At 48.5% G+C, this 26,067-nt stretch overlaps 1 protein-coding gene across 3 annotated transcripts in view; it reads right to left on the bottom strand.

Annotated features, from left to right (window-relative positions):
• DNAJA3 (DnaJ heat shock protein family (Hsp40) member A3) overlaps positions 1-26,026 on the bottom strand; it is a 32,391-nt gene extending 6,365 nt beyond the window's left edge. The window contains exons 1-9 of one of the 3 annotated variants that reach the window (XM_004057107.5): positions 25,741-26,026; positions 16,337-16,470; positions 13,200-13,283; positions 9,116-9,316; positions 8,274-8,426; positions 7,533-7,680; positions 5,709-5,773; positions 3,417-3,545; positions 1,565-1,680 (exon numbers count right to left, since the gene is read on the bottom strand). In XM_004057107.5, the coding sequence (XP_004057155.2) occupies positions 1,565-1,680; positions 3,417-3,545; positions 5,709-5,773; positions 7,533-7,680; positions 8,274-8,426; positions 9,116-9,316; positions 13,200-13,283; positions 16,337-16,470; positions 25,741-25,951 (1,241 nt within the window). In that variant the 5' untranslated portion in view covers positions 25,952-26,026. The remainder of the gene's footprint in view (positions 1-1,564; positions 1,681-3,416; positions 3,546-5,708; positions 5,774-7,532; positions 7,681-8,273; positions 8,427-9,115; positions 9,317-13,199; positions 13,284-16,336; positions 16,471-25,740) is intronic. The other 2 variants (XM_063699474.1, XM_019011798.4) reach the window with 2 other exon arrangements.
• Positions 26,027-26,067: the final 41 nt, after the last annotated feature.

Below are 26,067 nucleotides of genomic sequence, written 5' to 3'. Positions count from 1 at the left end.
TGTGGACCGAGCAGAGTCAGCAGCCAAGGCTTCCGCCGGGAAGCTTTGGAAAGAACTCATGGGCAGCCAGCACCCTCGCAGCACATGGGAAGAGAGGGACCCGACCTTGGCAGGGGCGGACACCCTGAGCCAGTGCAGTGGTGAGAACCAAAGGACCATGCCCTCAAAGCTTCTGTACAGAAAAGCTCCTAAAACACCCTACTAAGTCATTTAAACAAGTGTCACTGTGGCTATGCTAAATACAGTTTACAGGAGGGGAAACAGATTTTACCAGTGTGTATGTGAAGCAAGTAAGAAATTACCTAATTAGGCCAGGCACAGTGGCTCATGCCTGTAATCCCAGCATTTTGGGAGGCCAAGGTGGGCGGATCACAAGGTCAGGAGACAGAGACCATCCTGGCCAACAAGGTGAAACCCCGTCTCTACTGAAAATACAAAAATTAGCTGTGCGTGGCGGCACATGCCTATAGTCCCAGCTACTTGGGAGGCTGAGGCAGGAGAATTGCTTGAATCTGGGAGGTGGAGATTGCAGTGAGCCGAGATTGCACCACTGAACTCCACCTAGAGACAGAGCTAGACTCCACCTCAAAAAAAAAAGTGAAATTATCTAATTAACAAAAAGCATGAGTGTTCCTGAGGGGAGTCAGGCATGTCCTGCCCTAGGTACCCACAGCACTCTGCCCAGGCCACCTCTCCAGCTCCTAACAGTGCTAGTAACATCAACAAGAAAAGCAACGGGCCAGGCGTGCTGGCTCACACCTGTAATCCCAGCACTTTGGGAGGTCAAGGTGGGCAGATCACCTGAGGTCAGGAGTTCGAGATTAGCCTGGCCAGTGAAACTCCGTCTCTACTAAAAATACAAAAATTAGCTGGGCGTGGTGGTAAGCGCCTGTAGTCCCAGCTACTCGGGAGGCTAAGGCAGGAGAATCATTTGAACTGGGGAGGAGGAGGTTGCAGTGAGCTGAAATGGCACCACCACACTCCAGCCTGGGCAACACAGTGACAGACTCCTTCTCAAAAAAAAAAAAAAGAAAATCAACAATAGCAGCAGCAGCAAAGCAATTCCTATGTGTTGTTCATTTAATTCTCCCAACAACTCCAAGAAGTCGACAATTCTGGCCGGGCGCGGTGGCTCACGCCTGTAATCCCAGCACTTTGGGAGGCCAAGGTGGATGGATCACTAGGTCAGGAGATTGAGGCCACCCTGGCTAACACGGTGAAACCCCATCTCTACTAAAAATACAAAAAATTAGCCGGGCATGGTGGCAGGCAACTGTAATCCCAGCTACTCGGGAGGCTGAGGCAGGAGAATCGCTTGAACCTGGGAAGCGGAGGTTGCAGTGAGCCAAGATGGCGCCACTGCACTCCAGCCTGGGGGACACAGCGAGACTCCATCTCAAACAAAAAGAAGTTGACCATTCTACTATGTCCACTTTACAGACAGATAACTCGGGCAGGAACCACCTGACTTACAGGGAGCAGTAACCTGCCCAAGCCACAGAGCTCCAAGGGCAGTGCCACTGCAGGACCAGGCAGGCTTGGCCACAGCCTAGGGGGCGCTTACTTTGGAACTCGTATCTTGATGTGGATGTAGTGGTCTCCGTAGCCGTAGCTGTTAATCCGGGGGATGCCTTTCCCACCCATCCGAATCTTCTGGTCTGTCTGAGTCCCAGGGGGGATCTATAAAGAAAGAAAATCTGTGGTTTCCCCTGGTCCCCAGTTGCTCAAATAAAAAGTTTTCACTATATGAAGACAATCTTGATAGGAATTCCTTGAAAAGAACTACCACTGGCTCACGCTCCCGTCACTTTGGGAGGTCGAGGCGGGCTGATCACGAGGTCAGGAGTTCAAGACCTGCCTGGCCAACAGGATGAAACCCCGTCTCTACTAAAAATACAAAAATCAGCAGGGCATGGTAACGTGCACCTGTAATCTCAGCTACTCAGGAGGCTAAGGTAGGAGAATTGCTTGAACCCGGGAGGCGGAGGTTGCAGTAAGCCAAGATTGTGCCATTGCACTCCAGCTCTGGCTGACAGAGCAAGACTCTGTCTCGGCAGAGGGTGCGTGGAGGGGGTGGGTAAAAAAAAAGGCCGGGCGCAGTGGCTCATGCCTGTAATCCCAGCACTTTGCGGGGCTGAGGCAGGCAGATCACGAGGTCAGGAGATTGAGACCTTCCTGGCCAACATGGTGAAACCCCATCGCTACTAAAATACAAAAAATTAGCCAGGCATGGTGGTGCGTGCTTGTAGGCCCAGCTACTCAGGAGGCTGAGATGGGAATCGCTTGAACCTGGGAGGCAGAGATTGCCATGAGCCAAGATCGCGCTACTGCACTCCAGCCTGGCGACAGAGCAAGACTCTGTCTCAAAAAAAAAAAAAAAAAACAAAAAAACTGCCACTGGGCTGGGCGCAGTGGCTCACGCCTGTAATCCCAGCACTTTGGGAGGCCGAGGAGGGTGAACTGCCTGAGCTCAGGAGTTGAAGACCAGCCTGGGAAATACGGTGAAACCCTGTCTCTACTAAAATACAAAAAATTAGCCAGGTGTGGTGGCGTGCACCTGACGACAAAGGGAGACTCCATCTCAAAAAAAAAAAAAAAAGAACCGCCACTTGGGTTTCTGGGCCAAGCCCGCCCACAAGCACATGGAAATGAGCTAAGTTGGGTCTGCCCAGAGCAGAGCCTGTGACTAGGATGAGGGGGCAAGAGTTTGGGCAAGTGAGCCCAGGAAGCAGGAGTGAGGGAGCAAAGCAGGAAAACTCGGGAGCAGGAAAAGCCAATACAGGGTGCGTGGCTGAGGTCGCTCCCTGGCCCTTGGAACCACAGGACCCTGGAGAAGCCACGGAATAGCCCCCAGATGGAGGAGAAAGCCTTGGCCCAAAATGCCCACCTCCTTGATGGAGGTTACCCCAAGGTTCCCCACAAAGAAGATGGAGAAGGTTCTGAGGCGAATACAGAGAATGATGCGGCCTGGAGGTGGGAGGAGCTGGAGGGGCAGGTCAAGAGAGAGGTGGGGGACAGGTGCTGGCAGCACACAGGCAGCCATCACTGTGGCAAAAGGGATATGCACCGCCCGAGGCTTCTGCTCTTGGAGCCAGACACTGGACAGAAGCAAGTGCAGAGAGCACAACCCAGGGTGAACCCCTCTGTGTCCTGGGTGCGCCCAGTGCCCAGGCCCCGCTAACCAGTGTGGGAGTGATGCCAGCCAGGAACTGCTTCCCATGCGATTACAGAGTCAAGGCCTGTGGCTTGTGGTCCACACTCAAGGAGCAGCCTAAAATTCCTCATGTCCTCCCCTGTGAGTGCCCCCCCCACATGCTGGTCACTCATGGGTTCCAGGCCACTGGTCAGTTCTTTTCCATTTCAGAAAAAGAGCAATAAAGTACAGGGGTGACAAAGGTGTTCTCACACCCTCTTACCGTCACGTTGATCGTCTCGTACAGGCCCTGGGCTCTGGCTGTTCCCCCAAGAAGAGCCTGAGCTATAGAAATAAAGAGGTCGGAGTGGATGTCTGCGCCGTCTCTCCGGAACACAGGGCTTTTCTGCACCTAAGGCCAAACATGACAGATGCATGTGAAGATAAGTCCACTGCAGACTAAACACCAGCTGCATGCCTGGCCAGGCCCAAGCTCAGACCTGACAAACTACACACCCCTTCCATACATAAAGTGCAGTGTTGAGGGAAAGAACTGTCCTTCCACCAAGGAGACACCATCCCAGGCCCAGGAATGACATGTTCTACATATTTCAACACTGCAATGTTCTACACACTTGAAATGCCGAAATGGAAGCGCGCCTGGATTTCCTCAGTCTCAGATCAAGCCATTTAATCGTGAAGGGAAACAAAAATGTAAAACTGGCTTTTGAATTTTTTTTTTTAATCTTACTTTAGCCAGGCACAGTGGCTCACACCTGTAATCCCAGCACTTTGGGAGGCCAAGGTGAGTGGATCACCTGAGGTCAGGAGTTTGAGACCAGACTGACCAACATGGTGAAACCTTGTCTCTACTAAAAATACAAAAATTAGCCAGGTGTGGTGGCGGGCCCCTGTAATCCCAGCTACTCAGGAGGCTGAGGCAGAAGATCCACTTGAACCTGGGAGATGAAGTCTGCATTGAACAGAGATCACACCACTGCACTCCAGCCTGAGCAACAGAGCGAGACTCCATCTCAAAAAAAAAAAAAAAAAAAAAAAAATCTTACTTTATTAGAAAGTATAGGCCAGCCGTGGTGGCTCACGCTTGTAATCCCAGCACTTTGGGAGGCTAAGGTGGGTGGATCACCTGAGGTCAGGAATTCAAGACCAGCCTGCCAACATGGTGAAACCCCATCTCTACTAAAAATACAAAAATTACCTGGGTGTGGTGGTGCATGCCTGTAGTCCCAGCTACTCAGAAGGCTGAGGCAAGAGAATCGCTTGAACCTGGGAGGTGGAGGTTGCAGTGAGCTGAGATCGTGCCACTGCATTCCAGACTGGGCAACAGAGCAAGACTCCGTCTCCAGAAAAAAAAAACAAAAAAAAGGACAGAGTAAATAATATAACAAGCATGTCATACCCACAACCCAGTGGAGGTAACAAAATATCACAGGCCGGGCGCAGTGGCTCATACCTGTAATCCCAGCACTTTGGGAGGCCAAGGTGGGTGGATCATTTGAGCCCTGGGGTTTGAGACCACCCAGGGCAACATGGTGAAACCTCATCCTTACTAACAATACAAAAGTCAGCTGGGCCTGGTGGCATGTGCCTGTAGTCCCAGCTACTCAGGAGGCTGAGGTGGGAGGATCACCTGAGCCCAGGGAGTCTGAGACTGCAGTGAGCCAAGACTGCCCCACTGCATTTCATCCTAGGCAACAAAGCAAGACCCCACCTCAAAAAATAAAGTAAAATAAAATAAAACATCATAAACACAGGTGAGTCTTGCCCTCCTCAGCTAACCACGACCCTGACTTTAGCATTTATCATTCCTATGAGCTTCTATTTACTATGTATTTCCATGTCCCTAAATAATACATAATGCCATCTCACAGGTTTTAAAACTTTACACAGATGGTCTCTGAGACCCTACAGCCACTGGCAAGCTGCCTTCCAACCCTGCTGTCTGTACCTGCAACGCCTGGAGCATCCCTTGAGTGCAGCTCTCATTCTTTCCTTCCGACTGCCCTGCAGCAGCCTCTGACCACCACGGCTCACTGAGCCATTCTCTTGTTGGAGGAAGGCAGTGTCTTGCTACCATGGACAGGACTCTTGTGCACCCCTTTGTACCTATCGCCTGCTAGGCTTGTGTGGGTTTTTCTCAGGTGTCCACATAGGAGGGCAATTGCCAGGAGAAGGCATTGTCTTCATTAATGTTTCCACCATCTCAGAAAACCAAGGTTTGCCCCTGTATACAGTATGTAAAATTGTAACTTTCACACTCACTGCCTCATCAACAATCTTATCATAAAAACACAAGATGTTTCCTGTATTTTTATGTGACCTGTATTTCTAACTTGTTAACATCTTGAAGAAGTTGTCTTCTCTCCACACAAGGCACAGAATCTTGAAGGTAACAAACAGCTAAAAACCACATCTAGGTGGCCACTGTGACCCTCAGAAACAAGAATGGCGAGACATGTTCCTGTGAAGCTTTGATCACGTGGGAGCAGCCTCAGCCACACCCACCCAAAGAGAGGAAGGGCCCAACAGAAGCTGTGCGGGGAAGAGTACCTACCCTGAACGTAATGAAAATTTCCCTTTTTCCCACAGGCATCCTCACGGTCTGGCCATCCTCGACTCCTACAAGGGACATTAGAAAGGGAGCAGTTAGGCAGGACGTGGTGGCTCACGCCTGTAATCCCAGCACTTTGGGAGGCCGAGGCGGGCAGATCATGACGTCAAGAGATCGAGACCATCCTGGCCAACATGGTGAAACCTGGTCTCTACTACAAATTAACTGGGCGTGGTGGCACATGCCTGTAGTCCCAGCTACTCAGGAGGCTGAGGAAAGAGAATCGCTTGAACCCAGGAGGTGGAGGTTGCAGTGAGCCAAGATCACTCCACTACACTCCAGCCTGGCAACAGAGCGAGACTCCGTCTTAAAAAAAAAAAGAAAGAAAAAGAAAAAGAAAAAAAAAGAAAGGGAGCAGTTATTGTGAGACCTCCCACAGCACTTTCCACCCAAGATCCACTTGTAACCCGCAGCTTCTTCCCCACTCCTGTTTCTTACTAACGAGGAACAATGTGATTATCTAAGAGGCACATGGGTAAGCTTCCAGAGATGCAACACAGACACCTGATGACTGAGCACCTGCCTCAGGCCTGGTCTAGGCAGTACCTCAGGGAGTTCATGGTCTCACTGGGGTGATGGGTGTTAACCAAACGATAGCACTAATGCATAACTACAAACAGAGACATGTTCTTCAATGCAAATGCTCACAACTCTAGAGAAACAGACATCTAAACAACAGTAAAGCAGGCCGGGTGCAGTGGCTCATGCCTATAATCCCAGCACTCTGGGAAGCCGAGGCGGGTGGATCACAAGGTCAGGAGATCGAGACCATCCTGGCTAACACGGTGAAACCCCATCTCTACTAAAAATACAAAAAAATTAGCCGGGTGTGGTGGCAGGTGCCTGTAGTCCCAGCTCCTCGGGAGGCTGAGGCAGGAGAATGGCGTGAGCCCGGGAGGCAGAGCTTGCAGTGGGCCGAGATCGGACCACTGCGCTCCAGCCTGGGTGACAGAGCGAGAGTCCGTCTCAAAAAAGAAAAAAAAAAGAACAGGGAGGAGGGTGTGAGGCTAGCTAGGGAAGGGATACTCAAGCTGGGATCTCCAAGATGAATAAAGTTAACCCAAAAAAGAAAGCAGAAAGTGAGTTTTGGGGAAGGGAACAGTAGACATGGAGTGAAGGGTGGGATCCGTGGGGCTGATGTAGATAGGGTGGCAGCAGAGACAATGATGGCTTCGGTGACTAAGACAGGGGAGAGAGGAGAGGAGCCCGGGGGTTGGAAGCTGCTCCCTCACCAGGAAGAAGCAGAGTAGGCACGTTAGGTCTCTTCTTCCCAGTGTGACATGCAAAGTGTAGATTTTAAGGATAACTGGCACAAATAGAAAGATTCAAGGAGACTCCAGTTCCTCCTCCAGCCTGGGGCTCCAGGGCCTCAACCATAACTTCTACCAAGAGCCCACTCACACTCAGTGCGGTGGCCTCAGCCCTGTCCACCCTCTCCACAGGGTGCGGTGGCCTCGGCCCTTTCCGCCCTCTCCACACGGTGCGGCGGCCCCGACCCTGTCCGCCCTCTGCACACGGTGCGGCGGCCCCGGCCCTGTCCGCCCTCTCCACACGGTGCGGCGGCCCCGGCCCTGTCCGCCCTCTCCACACGGTGCGGCGGCCCCGGCCCTGTCCGCCCTCTCCACACGGTGCGGCGGCCCCGGCCCTGTCCGCCCTCTCCACACGGTGCGGCGGCCCCGGCCCTGTCCACCCTCTCCACACGGTGTGGTGGCCTCGACCCTGTCTGCCCTCTCCAAGCTCCTGGACATGGCGGGCCCAAGCACCCACCTGCAGGCACAGGGATCATCACTCGCTTTTTCTGCTTGGCTTGTCCTGCTCCCCTGCAGACCACACAGGGTGATATGATGATGGAGCCGCGGCCACCACATCTCCTACACGTGGAACGCATCACAAAAGGGCCTGTGTTGATGGTTTCCTGATAAAAACAAGAAAAATGGTAACCTAAGTACGCAGATAAACTGATGGGTGGTTCTGGGACCACAATGTTCGTAAGAAAAATGTCTCTTTAAGGCTTGTTTTTTATGTGCATGTGCACTCAAACACACTGCCTAGGAACCCAGGTGCAGGGCCTCAATCTGTTCATCTGATTTTCTAGAACACACAAACTTCTGCACTCCAGATCATCAACTTGACCACATGACACTGAAAAATATGATACCGCCTCTCTACAGAAGTACCTGAAGACTCCTGGGAGCTGAGCAGTACATTTAAAAAAGATTATTTCCCCTTGAATTACAAAAGCAATTGTTAGAAAAATAAAGAAAGTGACAACTGGATGCAATCCCCCGTCCCGCCCCCGGAGCTGCTGTGCTCTGGTTGCTGAGCCTGTGGTGCCAGGGAAGGAGAAGCACAGGCTCGTCTCCTCAGGGTCACGGGGGAAAGACAGCCAGGCTGAGTTCACCAACTCCCCCGACTCCCAGCATACGTTCTCTGGGAGCAGTGCCACAACCAGTTCTTCTCAGTCAGTGGCGCAAGCCGTGGGAGGTGGAGTCTCGGGCAGAGCCTTACCATGCCGGAGCCGCCACAGTAGTGGCAATGCTGCACCTTGGTGCCAGGCTCGTTCCCCTTGCCGTTGCAGCGTTCACACGTGTCCATGATGTTCACGGTGAACTCCTTGTTGACCCCCTTTGCAGCTTGATTGAATGTCAACTCCATGAAGTACTAAAGAAACCAAGGGACAGCCTGTCAACTTTTGTTTGCAACGACCAAAACTGATGCTCGGCTCTAAAGGGAAAGGAGGGTATTGGCCCACATTTTCAGTCACTCTTTCACCACTGTACTTACTTGCACTCCGCCAAGTAAGCATAGGTAGGACTCACTGAACGAATTCTGCCCTACTCTTTGGGATTTTTAAGAGATAATGTATGACTTAAATGAAAACGTACTTTCAACAGACTGAAAATGTTCACAGATAAATACTCGTACATGGCACTTAAAAACAGCTTGAATGATCCACAATCATAATTTAGATCATAAATATATCCCCTCTCTCTTCCACTCTGACAGTGTCTTATAAGGACATAAATGAGAGAGGATCAGCAGTGCCTTCCCACCGGACAGAACTCTCCTGGAATACTGTAGCAGATGAGAGACAACACTCACATCCTCATGGGCTCTGAAAGCCTTAGGTGCTACCTCATGCAACTGTTAAGAATACCATCAGAATGGACGTACTCATTACAACCTATGCGATTTTTCAAATACTGAAATTATTTTCTACTAAAATGGCTGCCTCCAGATCACTCCATTTAAGCTGCCTTGCCTTTCTGAGAAACAGAAACTGATAAAAAAATTTGTTTGACCCATACTTAGTCTAAAATTTGAATAATTCTTCCAAGTGAGGAACTTACTTCCTGAGGCTGATCAAACACAGTCTGGAAATCTCCAAATGAAGAGGATGAAAACTCGCCAAAGATCTTCCTGAACAGCTCCTCGGGGTCCACAGTGGGGCCTCCCTTCCAGTAGCTATGCTGGGAGCCACTGGCCCCAGGATCGAAGCCTGCAGATCCGTAGGCATCGTACTGCTTCCTCTTCACCTCATCACTCAAAACCTACAGTGAAAGGCAGAGCCACTGGGCATCCCAGGTCTACCAAGGCCCAGGAATACAGACAAGAGTTCACAGCAAATAAGGCAGCCATAACATTTATTAAGTGGCCCTGTGTGCAAACACATCCTATGAGGTTGGGGTGGGCCTGTGACTTTAGCACCTAGAAGAGGGATGAGATGACCAAACTGAATGCTAAGTGTAGGGCGTGAAGTGCTTCCAAAAGTCTCACGACCTCTCCCGCCATCACGCATGCTGGGGAAATGTTTGTGTTGATCCTCGCTTGACCTCACAGGCACCCTGGATTCTTCACAGATTCACACTTCACCTCTCTCCTCAGGGGACATTACCTTGTAGAGAATTTATGCTTCCTACCGTCACCTTCATCGAAAGGTCTTCTGGAAGCCAGACCAACTGGAGTAACAGAAGTAACAGCAACGACAACAGCAGTGGTGCAATCCTAGCTCACTGCAGCCTCAACCTCCCAGGTTGAAGCAATCCTCCTGCCTCAGCCTCCCGAGTAGCTGGGTCTACAGGTGCACACCACCAGTCCTGGCAAATTGTTTTAAGTTTTTGTAGAGACAGGGTCTTGCTATGTTGCCCAGGCTGCTTTCAAACTCCTGGCCTCAAGTGATCCTCCCACTTCGACCTCCCAAAATACTGGGATTACAGGCATGAGCCACTGGGCCTGGCCCACAAAACTGTTAATAAGGACTAACTACCTCAAAAAGGGGGATTAGGGAGGGACAAGAAAAAATGTAGTATTCACTTTGTATCTTTTTTTTTTTTTTTTTTTTTTGAGACGGGAGTCTTGCTCTGTCGCCAGGCTGGAGTGCAGTGGCGCGATCTCGGCTCACTGCAACCTCTGCCTCCCGGGTTCAAGTGATTCTCCTGCCTCAGCCTCCCAAGTAGCTGGGACTAAAGGCATGCACCACCACGCCCAGCTAATTTTTTTGTATTTTTAGTACAGACAGGGTTTCACCACGTTTGCCAGGATGGTCTCGATCTCTTGACCTCGTGATCCGTGTGCCTCAGCCTCCCAAAGTGCTGGGATTACAAGCGTGAGCCACCGTGCCTGGCCCTCACTTTGTATCTTTTTTTTATGTGTTTGTCTTACTTTTTTTTCTTTAATTAAAAAGACACTGCCCTAGGCTGAGTATGGTGGCTCACACCTGTAATCCCAGGACTTTGGGAGGCCAAGGCAGGTGGACTGCTTGAGTTCATGAGTTCAAGACCAGCCTGGGCAACATGGTGAAACCCCATCACAAGAAAAATACAAAAAAATTAACCAAGAATGGTGGTGCACGCCTATAGTTCCAGCTACTTGGGAGGCTGAGGTGGGAGGATTGCTTGAGCACAGAGGTTGAGGTTGAGGCTGCAGTGAACCGTGATTGCACCACTGCACTCCAGCCTGGGCAACAAAGTGAGACGCTATCTCAAAAAAATAGGCACTATCCTTAAGGCCAAACAGAAAAGAGTACGCTTCCTCCAAAGGAAAAGACACTTCCACCTAGAATGGAGAGGGACTAAGAAAGCAGGTGGAAGACAGCTTGGTGCCTAGGGTAGCTTTTAGGGCACCCAGTTAAGATGCAAAGGAGGAAGGCTGGCAGAGGAGGAGACAGGTGGGAGTTCATGACTTCCTGGTGGGTTTTATCTCCTGGTTCCAGCCCTTCCCAAGGAATTGCTGCTCTTAGGTTCTGAGGCTCGGTCCTTTTAATAACATCCCCCTTGAAGACAGAAGTCAGCAACATGGTGGATTAGGACTCTCCAAAACTCATCCCCCTGGCAGAAACATCAGATCAACTAACCATATGGAAAAACACATTCACAAGAATAACACCCCCCGCCGCCCCATTAAAAACTGAATCTTCTGGGTGCAGTGGGAAACCTGTAGTCCCAGCTACTCAGGAAGTTGAGATTGAGGCAGGAAAACTGCTTGAGCCCAAGAGTTTGAGGCTGCAGTGAGCGGTGATCTCGCCACTACACTCCAGCCTAGGTAACAAAGTGAGACCTCAACTCTTTTTTATTTTTTTGATTGGGAGTCTCACTCTGTTGCCCAGGCTGGAGTGCAATGGCGCAATCTTCGGCTCACTGATGCCTCCCGGGTTCAAGCAATTCTCCTGCCTCAGCCTCCTGAATAGCTGGGATTACAGGAACCCACCACCACACCTGGCTAATTTTTGTATTTTTAGTAGAGACGGGGTTTCACCATATTGCTCAGGCCGGTCTCTTGGCCAGGCTGGTCTCGAACTCCTGACCTCCTGATCCGCCTGTCTTGGCCTCCCAAAGTGCTGGGATTATAGGGATTATAGACGTGAGCCACTGCGCCTGGCTGAGACCTCAACTCTTAAAAAAAAAAAAAAAATTAATCTTATCTTCCACAGAAGCAGGTTCCAAGACTGTTTAGTTATGTTATCAATTACTTTGAGTTACCTAATAAAACATATTATTTTAAAATTACACTAGTAAATAAACCTTTCATTAGATCTAGTTGACAGATATTTACTCAAAAAAGATTTACTGAGTTGAGACTGTTCTTCTATGTGGCTGTCTGCTCCCATAGATATATGAGCTCCTATATATCCTGAACCCCTTTAGGATGGCCAAAGTCGGGCAGGTCTGGTGCCTTGCACCTATAATCCTAGCAATTTGAGAGGCTAAGGCAGGAGGATCTCTTCAGCCCAGGAGTTCAAGACCAGCCTGGGCAACATAGAGGGACCCTGTCTCTTAAGCAAAAAAAAAAGATCGTCAAAAAATCTGGGAAAAAGGTCTACTTCAGAAAACTATGGAAGTGGGGTCAATAGCTGTTTTCAGAGATGTATGCTTTGTCCTCTGATTACACTGACATTCTTATAGGACAATAATGGGCTTCTACTTTTACAATAACCGCTATTCCCAAAAAGCAGTGATGCCCTGAGGTGGAGGAAGGGGATGTCATTGAATAAGGGCTGAATTAATTAATCCAACTGTGAATTCCCAAATCCAGCTACAAGTGTAAATTACCTGGGGAACTTTATTAGTACAGATTATTGGATCCTGTTCTTTTTTTTTTTTTGAGACAGAGTCTTGCTCTGTCGCCCAGGCTGGAGTGCAGTCGCGCAATCTCAGCTCACTGCAAGCTCCACCTCCCGGGTTCACGCCATTCTCCTGCCTCAGCCTCCCCAGCACCTGGGACTACAGGCACATGCCGCCATGCCCGCCTAACTTTTTTTTATTTTTAGTAGAGACGGGGTTTCACCGTGTTAGCCAGGATGGTCTCCATCTCCTGACCTCGTGATCCACCCGCCTCGGCCTCCCAAAGTGCTGGGATTACAGGCATGAGCCACCACGCCCAGCCTGGATCCTGTTCTTCATTGACATTCCAAGTTAGTCTTAGAATGTTGTTGTTTTTTTTTTATTTTTTATTTTTGGAGAGAAGGTCTTGTTCTGTTGCCCAGACCATAGTGCTATGGCACAATCATGGCATCATGGGTCACTGCAGCTTTGAGCCCCTCAAGTGATGAACCTGACTCAGCCTCCCAAGTAGCTGGGTTTACAGGTGCGCCACCACCACGCCTGGTGATTTTTTTTTTTTTTTTTTTTTTTTTTTTTGTAGAGACGGGGTCTTACTACATTGCCCAAGCTGGTCTCAAATTACTAGGGTCAAGCCAACCCCTGAGGTCAAGTGATCCTCCTGCCTCAGCTTCCCAAAGTGCTAGGACTACAGGAGTGAGCCACCATGCTTGGCCTAGAATCTCTTTTTTTTTTTTTTTAACAAGATTACTTGGGTCAGGGACATGGCCTTCACACTGGACTGTATGACACACCAGGCTGTCCCAGGTAGCAATGCAACCTTTGATTCATACACATAGCTGAACAGCAGTGACCGCATGCACCAAAGTCATATTACCTCATAGGCTTCTGCCAGCTGGGAGAACTTCTCCTTGGCTTTGGGATCATCCTTATTTGTGTCGGGGTGATACTTCTTGGCAAGCTAAGGGAAAAACATGATAAATTACTCCAGATACAATATGAACCCCAAATACCAGATACAACAAAACCCCCGATACAATAGAACCCCAAATACCAGTCATAATTATGTTCCCTTTATAAAAGTTGTCTCTTGGCTGGGTGCAGTGGCTCACGCCTGTAATCCCAACACTTTGGGAAGTGAAGGCAGACAGATCACTTAAGCTCAGGAGTTCAACACCAGCCTGGGCAACACGGCGAAACCCCTCTCCACCAAAAATACAAAAAATTAGTCAGGCGTGGTGGCACATGCCTGTGGTCCCAGATACTCAGGAGGCTGAAGCACGAGAATCACTTGAACCTGGGAGGTGGAGGTTGCAGTGAGCAGAGATCGAGGCACTACACTCCAGCCTAGGTGACGGAGTAAGATTCTGTCCGCCCCACAAAATAATAATAATAATGATCTGTTTTAATGTATCCATCTCTTAACTTGAGGGCAGGAACTGATTCTGATGTATCTTTGCCCTTAGCACCCAGCATGGCTTAGAATAGGTAAATGAACAAAAAAGAAAAACAAATTTTTAAAAAGGGGGCCGGACACAGTGGCTCATGCCTGTTATCCCAGCACTCTGAGATGCTGAGCTGGGTGGATCACCAGAGGTCAGGAGTTTGAGAACAGCCTGGCCAACATGGCAAAACCCCATCTCTACTAAAAATAGAAAAATTAGCCAGGTATGGTCGCGCGCGCCTATAAACACAAGTACTCGGGAGGCTGAGGCAGGAGAATTGCTTGAGCCCGGGAGACAGAGGTTGCAGTGAGCCAAGACTGCACCACTGCACTCCAGCCTGAGCCACATGGCAAGACTCTGTCTGAAAAAAGAAACAATTTTTTAAAAGGGAAGAAAATGACTGAATAAATAGACGTCTCTGCTGTTTCAATTATTTTTGTAGGTAAATAAAATACAGTAATTGCTACAGCTTTACCTGATCTTTTTACTTCCATGCCTAAAAACCTGAATGGTTCTCTAAATTAAGTCTTTCTCTTAAATTATGTCTCTGGGACTTGCTAAGGGCCTCAAATCAACTGTCATGTGAGTTTTTTTTTGTAGAGACGGGGTCTTACTACATTGCCCAAGCTGGTCTCAAACTACTAGGGTCAAGCCAACCCCTGAGGTCAAGTGATCCTCCTGCCTCAGCTTCCCAAAGTGCTAGGACTACAGGAGTGAGCCACCATCCTTGGCCTAGAATCTCTTTTTTTTTTTTTTTTAACAAGAACCCAGCCTCCATCTTTTCAATCTTTTCCCACTCTTGGATCAGGCACCTGACTCTTGAGCTCAGGAAAAGACAGGCCATTCGCTCTTCACAGGCCAGGATCTCTGCTTCCTGTCCCCATGCCTCTGTTCATTCCATTACAACCCAATTAAAAAAAAAAGACAACCCAATTAAAAGTGGGCAATGGATCCAAACACACATTTCTCCAAAGACATACTAATAGCCAACATGCACAAGAAAGATGCTCACCATCATTAGTCACCAGGGAAAAAGCAAATCGAAACTCTAACGAGATAGCATTTCATATTCACTAGGGTCGTAATTAAAAAGACAGATGATAATAGTTAAGTGTTCACTGGGATGTGGAGAAATCATGGCCCTCATATGCTGCTGGTGGGAATGCAAAATGGTGCAGCTGCTTTGAAAAAGGCTGGCAGCTTCTCAAAAGGTTAAACATCCAGTTACCATATGACTCAGCAACTATACTCCTAAATATCCAAGAGAACTGAAAACATGTCTACACAAAAATTTACATATGAATGTCTATATAGCAGCACTGTTCATGATAGCAAAAAGTGGAAAATATCCAAATGTCCATCAAACGATGAATAAACAAAATGTGATTAATCCATGCAACAGATTATTTGACCATAAAAAGGGATGAAGTATTGACACAAACTATAACACAGATGAACCCTGAAAACATTATGTGAATGAAAGAAGCCAAGACACACAAAAGGATACATATTGTATGATTCCCTGTATATGAATATTGAGAATAGGCGAATGCAAAGAGGCAGGATGCAGGTTAGCAGCTGCTAGGGACCGGGGAGAGACGACAATGGAAGGAGAGTGCTAATGAATACGGGGTTTCTTTCCAAGGTAATGAAAATGTCCTAAAGTTGACTGTGGTGACAGGTGCACAACTCCAGTGAACTGTGCACTTATAAAAAGCCGTCAATCCTACAATGGTGCCTCCAATATTGATTTTATTTTGTTGGTCAGAGCAAACCAAGGGTCTAGGAACCAGTGGTGTAGACATCTCGTATACAACTTTACTCAGCTACCCTAACTACCCTAATACACCCTGGGATACAATGGGAATTTCACATTTTCCAGGTTAAGAAAGGGCCAGGCGCGGTGGCTCACGCCTGTAATCCCAGCACTTTGGGAGGCTGAGGCAGGTGGATCACCTGAGGTCAGGAGTTTAAGACCAGCCTGACCAACAAAGTGAAACCGCGTCTCTACTAAAAATACAAAAAAAATTAGCCGGGCGTGGTGGCAGGTGCCTATAGTCCCAGCTACTTGGGAGGTGGACACAGGAGAACTGCTTGAACCCAGGAGGCAGAGGTTGCAGTGAGCCGAGATTGCGCCACTGCACTCCAGCCTGGGCAATGGAGTGAGACTCCATCTCAAAAAAAAAAAAAAAAAAGAAAAGAAAGGAAAGGAAGTAATTCTAAACCTCTAAACTTTTATCTGGATGCAAAGAATGACTACCTAAAACTTAGACTAGCATACCTACTGATTCAGAAAATACAGATTAAATTTAATTATGAAAACAGCTCTAGAAAAAAAAACTTCTTAAAATCTCTGGTTTGGACTCGCCTCTTTTTTCTGAAGCACCAACCTTTACGGCATTGTGCATCGAAAAACAGTCTAGCAAAGTCCAGCTTTATCACACCCTTCTATACTATCAGCTCATGAGACCTATCCATATGGGCACATACGCTGTACTGATCAGGATCACATGGGATCAACAACGTTCCTACTACAATTTGGTCACCAAAACCTGACTTCCATACAGACCTGATAATAGGCTTTCTTGATCTCTTTCTGGCTGGCATTTCGAGGCACTCCTAATATCTGGTAATAATCTTCTTTGGCCAAAGGGGCACTCGTGTGGAAGGAGGCAGTACAAATGAAAGGGTAATGTTTTGTTCCTGAAAAGGAAAAAACAAAGAAAATCACTCTGGGAATGTTCTCAACAAAAGAAAACTGTGAGTACATGACCCGCCAGGCTGTATCTGCGAAGGAACAAACAAACTGATAGGGTTTGGCTGTGTCTCCACCCAGATCTCATCTAGAATTTTAGTTCCCATAATCCCCACGTGTCATGGGAGGGACCTGATGGGAGGTAACTGAATCACAGGAGCGGTTACCTCCATGCTGGTCTCGCGATAGTAAGTTCTCATGAGATCTGATAGTTTTATGAGGGGCTCACCCTTTTGCTCATTCTTCCTGCTGCCATGTTAAGAAGGATGTGTTTGCTTCCCCTTCCGCCATGATCGCTGAGGCCTCCCCAGCCATGCTGAACTGTGAGTTAAATAAACTTCTTTCCTTTAAAATTTAACCAGTCTTAGGTATGTCTTTATTAGCTGCATGAGAACAGACTAATACACAGGCTACAGCTTTAGGGCTGTTCCCTAATGCACTTCAATAATGGCTAAAGAAGCCACAGTATTCAATTAATATTAAACTATGTCAGAGTATTGGATGAGGCTGATTCTCCTCGCTTATACTACTGGAGTGGTCTCAGTAAACCACTAAAGGAATAATACTCCTCACTGGGAGATGATTAAAAAGGGATTCAGTTCCCCCCTCTTATGCCACATGAGCACTTACCATTTGCTAGGTATTTTCATATTTTCATATTCTTCTGTCACATTTAATGCTTAACAACTCCCCACATTCTTTTCCCTCTATCTTGCAGCCTTGGGTATCTACTTAAGGAGCAGTTCTCAAGACTGCGCTCCCTGGACCAACAGCATCATTAGACTGATGAAAATACAGATGTTCAAGCCCTACTCCAGACATTCACCAGAAACTCAGGAGGTCTCCACCCACTAGATGCCAGTAGAGAACTCCCCGTCTCCAGGCATTGCCAAATGTCCCCTGGGAAGTAAAAGTGTCCCCTGCTGAGAACCAATGACAACTCAATCTAAGAAGGTCGGGGAAGAACTTCTAGGCATCAGCTGTTAAGCTGCAGAAACTGGCTAAGCTGCCCAGGAAAGCATTTGCCACTTTCAGTGGAAAACAAATGGCGGTTACTAACTAGGATGACTTTGTACTTTGGATCTGGATTCACAGCACCTTTTTTAATAGCAAGACACCAACTGCTTAAGAAACAAGGATGTTTTAGTTCATCCACTTAACAGATAGCAAGAGCAGATAGCAAGTAAGGGGTTGCCCTGGCCCAGTCCAGCCTCTCTCTCACCACGCATTCCAATGCCAGAAGGCTGAGGCTGGTAGTGACCTGTGGCAGCTGTGGCTTCAACATTATGGGCAGAGAACATGGACTGGAGTTAGTACAGAGATAGTAATGCACAAAACTGCATGTGGATAAAGACAAATCACGTTTAATTACAAGATTGATGGCTTTGTTTTTTGTTTTTTGAGATGGAGTCTCGCTCTGTCGCCCAGGCTGGAGTGCAGTGGCGCAATCCTGGCTGCAAGCTCTGCTTCCCGGGTTCACGCCATTCTCCTGCCTCAGCCTCCCAAGCGGCTGGGACTACGGGCGCCTGCCACCACGCCCGGCTAATTTTTTCATATTTTTAGTAGAGACGGGGTTTCGCCATGTTAGCCAGGATGGTCTCGATCTCCTGACCTCATGATCCGCCTGCCTTGACCTCCCAAAGTGCTGGGATTACAGGCGTGAGCCACCGTGCCCGGCAGGCTTTTTGTTTCTTTGTTTGTTTTTTGAGACGGAGTTTTGCTCTTGTTCCCCACACTGGCGTGCAGTGGTGCGATTTTGGCTCACTGCAACCTCCGCCTCCTGGGTTCAAGCGATTCTCCTGCCTCAGCCTCCCAAGTAACTGGGACTACAGGCGTGTGCCACCACGCCTAGACTGGAGGTGTTTTAATAGATGAAATCTGTTTAAAAAGTGAATAAGCCGGGCCGGGTGTGGTGGCTCCTGCCTGTAATCCCAGCACTTTGGGAGGCCAAGGAGGGTGGATCACCTGAGGTCAGGAGTTAGAGACCAGCCTGACCAACATGGAGAAACCCCACCTCTACTAAAAATACAAAATTAGCCGGATGTGGTGGTGCATGCCTGTAATCCCAGCTAGTAAGGAGGCTGAAGCAAGAGAATCGCTTGAACCTGGGGGGCCGAGGTTGCAGTGAGCCAAGATCGCGCCATTGCACTCCAGCCTGGGCAACAGGAGCGAAACTCCATCACAGAAAAAAAAAAAGAAAAAAAAATAAGCCTGGGCACAGTGGCTCTCGCCTGTAATCCCAGCACTTTGGGAACCTGAGGCGTGAGGATCGCTTGAGCCCAGGAGTTTGAAACCAGCCTGGGCAACACAGAGACCCTGTCTCTATTAAAAATAAATAAATAAATGGATCAAAGACTTGAACTTATATGGCATACTAGATATGTTTGTAAATAAACTTATGACATGGAAAAAAAGAGAGAGAGACAGAAATAGGCTAAAGAGGACTTTGAATCTTACCTATAACTAAACTAGATGGCAGTGGTGGCAGTGGTGGTTAGAGATGATAACGATTAATGGGGCCTAGGAATAGGAAGGGCCTTAGAGCTATGCTAAGGAGTCTGGATTTTATCCTAAGAGCAATAGGGAGCCACTGCAAATGTTAAACAAAGAACCCATTAGGTTTGCATGAGAAACAACTCTAGGCCGGGCAAGGTGGCTCACGCCTGTTGTAATCCCAGCACTTTGGGAGGCCAAGGCGGGTGGATCACTTGAGGTCAGGAGTTCAAGACCAAGCTGGCCAACATGGTGAAATCTTGTCTCTACTAAAAATACAAAAATTAGCCGGTCATGGTGGCGCACGCCTGTAATCCCAGCTACTTGGGAGGCTGAGGCATGAGAATTGTTTGAACCTGGGAGGCTGAGGTTGCAGTGAGCCAAGATCGCGCCATTGCACTCCAGCCTGGGCGACAGAGCAAGACTCCATATGGAAAAAAAAAAAGAGAGAGAGAGAGAAACAACTCTAGGAAGCCTGGGAGACTACTCGAAGTTAATCAGCACAAAACACAACCAGAGGTTGGTTGAGCACATCCAAGTAGGAGGCCAGGTAAAGGATGATCAGACAGGAGAATGAATAGGAATGGTCAGGATACTTAAAATTAGAAATAGGAAATAAATCTGTGTGTTTGGCACACCCAATATCCTCGAGATACAAAAAGCACACTGGAAGTAGTAGGGGTCAGGAGACCACTTTGTGTTTCTTCAGTTAGACTTGAGAAAACACTAGAGCTGACTTATTATTGAACTTGTACTCAACCCTCTTTTTATTTCGGAGTAAGGGGTTGCCCTGGCCCAGTCCAGCCTCTCTCTCACCACGCATTCCAATGCCAGAAGGCTGAGGCTGGTAGTGACCTGTGGCAGCTGTGGCTTCAACATTATGGGCAGAGAACATGGACTGGAGTTAGTACAGAGATAGTAACGCACAAAACTGCATGTGGATAAAGACAAATCACGTTTAATTACAAGATTGATGGCTTTGTTTTTTCTTTTTTTTGAGACAGAGTCTCACTCTGTCGCCCAGGCTGGAGTGCAGTGGTGTGATCTCGGTTCACTGCAACCTCCATCTCCCAGGTTCGAGCAATTCTTCTGCTTTAGCCTCTCAAGTAGCCAGGACTATAGGCGCACACCACCACACCTGGCTAATTTTTGTATTTTTAGTAGGTAAGAAGTTTCACCACGTTGGCCAGGCTGGTCTCGAACTCCTGACCTCAAGTCATCCGCTGGCCTCATCCTACCAAAGTGCTGGGGTTACAGGCATGAGCCACCATCCCCAGTCTGATGACTTTTGACATTATCCAAAGGGCATCAATGATTAACAATAATTAGAGTTCATTTAATAGACTATTTCTTTTATCAGATATGACCAGTAAATGTCCTGTCCTTTTTAGAACAACCCAGAATAAAATAAGCCCCCAAGTCGTTCCAAGAATGGCCAACCCACTGTCCAACAACTGCTTTCTTTTTTTTTTTTTTTTTTTTTTGACAGGGAGTTTGGCTCTTGTTGCCCAGGCTGGAGGGCAGTGGCGCGATCTTGGCTCACTGCAACCTCTGCCTCCTGGGTTCAAGCGATTCTCCTGCCTCAGCCTCCCGAGTAGCTGGGATTACAGGAACCCGCCACCACGCCTGACCAATTTTTTCTATTTTTAGTAGACAAGCTTTGGCCATCTTGGCCAGGCTGGTCTCGAACTCCTGACCTCAGGTGATCGACCCACCTCCCAAAGTAATGGGATTGCAGGCATGAGCCACCATACCTGGCCACCAACAACTGCTTTCTTTCTGCTTGCAAGAAAAGTCACATCTAAAATGTTGTTACATCATCTTACTACTAGATTTGAGACAAGATCACAGACTAGTGTTTGGAAGCTGAGTTGATGACCTTTTAAAATTTTTTTTTTAAGAGACAGGGGTCTCATTATGTTGTCTAGGCCAAATTCAAATTCCTGGACTCCAGCAATCCTCCCACCTCAACCTCCTGAGTAGCTAGGACTATAGAGGCTCGCCACCACATGGCTTCTCAGTTGACGACTTTATTAATTTTTTGGTAGAGAAAGAGTCATACTCTGTCGCCCAGGCTGGAGTGCAGTGGCATCATCATGGCTCACTGCAGCCTCAACCTTCTGAGCTCAAGTGAAACTCCCACCTCAGCCTCCCAAGCAGCTGGGAGTACAGGCAGTTGCCATCATAGTTGGCTAATTTTTTTTTTTTTTTTTTTTTTTGAGACACAGTTTCACTCTTGTTGATCAGGCTGGAGTGCAATGGCGCTAACTCGGCTCACGGCAACCTCCGACTTTCAGGTTCAAGCAATTCTCCTGCCCCAGCCTCCCGAGTACCCGGGTTTACAGGCATGCGCCACCAGGCCTGGTTAATTTTGTATTTTTTGTAAAGACGGGGTTTCTCCATGTTGATGAGGCTGGTCTCAAACTCCTGACTTCAGATGATCCGCCCGCATAGGCCTCCCAAAGTGCTGGGATTACAGGTGTGAGCCACCATGTCCGGCCACAGTCAGCTAATTTTTAAAAATCTTTTTGTAGGCCGGGCGCGGTGACTCACACCTGTAATCCCAGCACTTCAGGAGGCTGAGGTGGACAGATCATGAGGTAAAGAGATCGAGACCATCCTGGCCAATATGGTGAAATCCAGTCTCTGCTAAAAATACAAAAATTAACTGGGAGTGGTGGCACATGCCTGTAGTCCCAGCTACTCAGGAGACTGAGGCAGGAGGATCGCTTGAACCCAGGAAGCGGAGGATGCGGTGAGCCGAGATCACGGTGAGTCAAGATCATGGTGAGCTGAGATCGCACCACTGCATTCCAGCCTGGCTACAGAGCAAGACTCCATCTCAAACAAACAAACAAAAAAAATCTTGGCCGGGTGCGGTGGCTCACACCTGTAATCCCAGCACTTTGGGAGGCGGAGGCGGGCGGATCACGAGGTCAGGAGATCGAGACGTCCTGGCTAACACAGTGAAACTCTATCTCTACTAAAAATACAAAAAATTAGCTGGGTGCGGTTGCAGGCGCCTGTAGTCCCAGCTACTCGGGAGGCTGAGGCAGGAGAATGGCCTGAACCCGGGAGGTGGAGTTTGCAGTGAGCCGAGATCGTGCCAGTGCACTCCAGCCTGGGCGAGAGAGTGAGACTCCGTCTCAAAAAAAAAAAAAAAAATCTTTTTGTAGAGATGGGATCTGCCTATGTTGCCCAGGCTGGTCCCAAACTGCTGGGCTCATGTGATCCTCCTGCCTCGGCGCCAGCATAGCGCTGGAATTACAGTCGTGAGCCACCCCGCCCAACCACTTGATGACTCTATCTGTGAAAACAGCACGTACCCTGAAGGATGCCACCTCTCACCTGTGTACACTACCTGATATAAAACTTGCCCATGGCAGGTTATGAGCTCACTTGGGGAAAAAGACAGCTAAGCGCAGTTCCTTAGTCACAGCTTCACACAAAGCTTAGTGTTTAGTGCCTGTTTCTCTCTTTCACATACACAATAATAACGAATGCTCCCAAATTTGTACAGCTGGAACATGAACAAATTTGGCTTAATAAAACAAGTCACCTAAGGATTAATATTTGAACGAAAAGATGCAGCCAGATTCTATTTAAAACAACCTTGACATTAGAAAATGTTAGCAAGCTCTAAAAATGGCCACATTTGCTCATGTTGAAAAATCTAGCCTGGCATGGTGGCACACAACTATAAGCCCAGCACTTTGGGAGGCCAAGGTGGAAGGGTCATTTGAGGCCAGGAGTTTGAAACCAGCCTGGGCAACATAGTAGGACCATGGCTCTACAAAATAAAAAAATATGTACGTGTTTAAGAAAAAAATAAACAAAAAAAAATCCATCATGACATCTCTCCAAATAATCCAGATGAAACCTAGAAAGAATACTGAACAGACGACTGCTCCTTCCATGAAGTATATAGATGCAGGGACAGAATTTAAAAATTCATTCTTGGGCCAGGCCTGGTGGTTCACGTCTGTAATCCCAGCACTTTGGGAGGCCAAGGTGGGTGGATCACTTGAAGCCAGGAGTTCAAGACCAGCCTGGCCAACATAGTGAAACCCCATCTCTACTAAAAATATAAAAGCTGACCAGGCACGATGGCTGACACCTGTAATCCCAACACTTTGGGAGGCTGAGGCGGGCAAATCATCTGAGGTCAGGAGTTCAAGACCAGCCTGGCCAACATAGTGAAACCCCGTCTCTACTAAAAATACAAAAATTAGCCGGGCGTGGTGGTGGGCACCTGTAATACCAGCTACTCGGGAGTCTGAGGCAGAAGAATTGCTTGAACCCGGGAGGCAGAGGGTGCAGTGAGCGGGGATCACACCACTGAACTCCAGCCTGGGCGACAGAGCAAGACTCCATCTCAAAAAAACAAAAAAAAAGTTAGCTGGGCATGGTGGCACACACCTGTAATCCCAGCTACTCGGGAGGCTGAGGCAGGAGAATCGCTTGAATCCGGCAGGCAGAGGTTGCAGTGAGCCAGGATCACATCACTGCAATTTGGCCTGGGCAACAGAGCAAGAGTCCATCTCAAAATAAAAATAAGGCCGGTCACGGTGGCTCAAGCCTGTAATTCCAGCACTTTGGGAGGCCGAGGCGGGTGGATCACAAGTTCAGGAGATCGAGACCATCTTGGCTAACACGGTGAAACCCTGTCTCTACTAAAAATACAAAAAATTAGCTGGGCGTGGTGGCGGGTGCCTGTAGTCCCAGCTACTTGGAAGGCTGAGGCAGGAGAATGGCGTGAACCCGGAAGGCAGAGCTTGCAGTGAGCTGAAATAGTGCCACTGCACTCCAGCCTAGGCAACAGAGCAAGACTCCGTCTCAAAAAAAAAAAAAAAAAAAATTCATTCTCTTGGCCAGGTGCAGTGGCTGATGCCTGTAATCCCAGCACTTTGGGAAGCTGAAGCAAGGGAATCACTTTAGCCCAGCCTGGGTAACATGGTGAAACCCCATCTACAGAAAACTAGCTGGGTGTGGTGGTGCATGCCTGTAGTCCCAGCTACTCAGGAGGCTGAGAATGGAGGATCGATTGAACCTGGGAGGTCAAGGTTGCACTGAGTTGTAATTGTGCCTCTGCACCAGTCTGGGCAACAAGAGGCCCTGTCTTAAAAAATAATTAAATACATAAATAATCATTCTCTTAACCAAACACACATCCAATCTCTTTGTTCTCTGCCATCTCCTCAGTGCCTAGAACAGTGGCTGGCATAAAATTGGCCTCAATTAATACCTGTGAATGAATGAATTTTCAAACAGATGCTCGAAGGGATTAAATAATACACCCCGCTCACACACGCTGGGGAAGTTCACCCCTGAAGCCCAGGCTCTTTTCTTTACATTGCATGAAGTAACCACAATTACTGAAACTTTAACGATTGTCTACTATATAACTATTACAAACTGGATTGCAACAGGAAGTTACTTGGTATAAATTATCTTGTCAGGGCCCTTTAATTAATCTTTATAAATTTATAGATAGCTTAAATATCACTTGCACAAATTCTAGAGGACACAAACCTAGCATAATTCAGGTACGTACAACATACAGCACAAAACACACAGCATAAGAAAACAAGGCTAAGCAGGGCACGGTGGTTCACGCCTGTAATCCCACCACTTTGGGAAGCCAAGGGGAGGCGGATCACCTGAGGTCTGGAGTTTGAGACCAGCCTGGCCAACATGGCGAAATCCCGTCTCTATTAAAGATACAAAAATTGGCCAGGCGTGGTGGCGCGTGCCTCTAGTTCCAGCTACTGGGGAGGCTGAGGCAGGATAATCTCTTGAACCCAGGAGGCGGAGGTTGCAGTGAGTCGAGATTGAGCCACTGCACTCCGGCCTGGGCAACAGAGCAAGATTCAGTTTCAAAAAAAAAAAAAGAAAGAAAGAAAAGAAAAGAAAACATGACTAAGCACTTCAAGGCTTAATGTATAATTCAGTGTCATCTCAGGCAATGAAATCAAGCCTCCACCTCTTTGTGACATTTGTAAGTGGTTTAACATCTAAGCCTCAGTATCTTTATAAAATGGAACAACAGTGCCTATCATGTGGAAATGTGATGTAAGGGGAAAACCACGCCTGGCCAACAGTAAGTGCTCAATAAATGTCTGACTGTGTTATTATTACAATCACCAACTAAAGACTTCTAAAAAGATTGTTAACTGTGCCCTTCAATTAGCACCACGTGGTAGAAAGAGCGTAAACTATGACATGACAGCTTTGGGTTTGAGACAACGCTTCTAGTCTAACTTCATGACCTTGGGCTGGTCGATTCCTCCGTTGAATCTCAGTTTCTCATTCTTTAAAATGGTGATGAGGCAGGCATCTTGCAGGGTTGTTGTAACAAAGTACCTAGGCCTCTCCGAATGGCAGTTAGCTCTTCCCTTCCGCTACGGGCTAGAAGGTGGAGAGATGGGAAAGGAAGAGGACGAGGGAGCAGCGGCCTCCAGAAATGTTGACAGAGAGGTGAAGGTTCACGATCTACGGGGCGTTTCATCACCGCCGCCGGGGGCTCCACGCTTCTCTCCCTTCCTTGACGGCTGAGTAGCCACTGGGGCCTCCCCGCCTCCTGCCTGTCTGTGTCTCCGGCAATTGTGCATCCGCGTCGGAAGACACCCTCCACCCCACTACCCCTGCAGCCGTAGTCACAGCGAGGAGACTCACTCCTTTCTAGGCCCTGAAACCGCCACTCGGAAGTTGGAACCTGCCCTCACCTGTGAGGCTGACACCAGGTCTCAATGTCAGCAGCGCTCGGGGGCCGCGAGAGGTCAGGGAAGACGCAAAGGCGGGGACGCTCAGCTTGCGGCTCAGCCATGCCCCCACCACGCCCTCCCTGGGCGGCCAGGCCCCTCTACCCGATGTAGCCGGCAGCCGCGGGGTCCCCACAACCACCAGCAACCAGCGTGTGGAGCACCGCGCAGCCATCTTGGCCCGGGGACACTGCGCCTGCGCCGCCCGGCTCTAGGGGGCCTCGCGGGAACGGCGGGCCCGCATAGAGGCGCATGCGTCGCGCACGCGCAGCCGCACCGTACGCGTAGCCG

This window comes from Gorilla gorilla, chromosome 18 (genome assembly GCF_029281585.2).
Source record: "Gorilla gorilla gorilla isolate KB3781 chromosome 18, NHGRI_mGorGor1-v2.1_pri, whole genome shotgun sequence".
NCBI lineage: Eukaryota > Metazoa > Chordata > Mammalia > Primates > Hominidae > Gorilla > Gorilla gorilla.
Note: the sequence above shows the minus strand (reverse complement) of the source record. Positions and strands in the feature narration are given on the sequence as shown.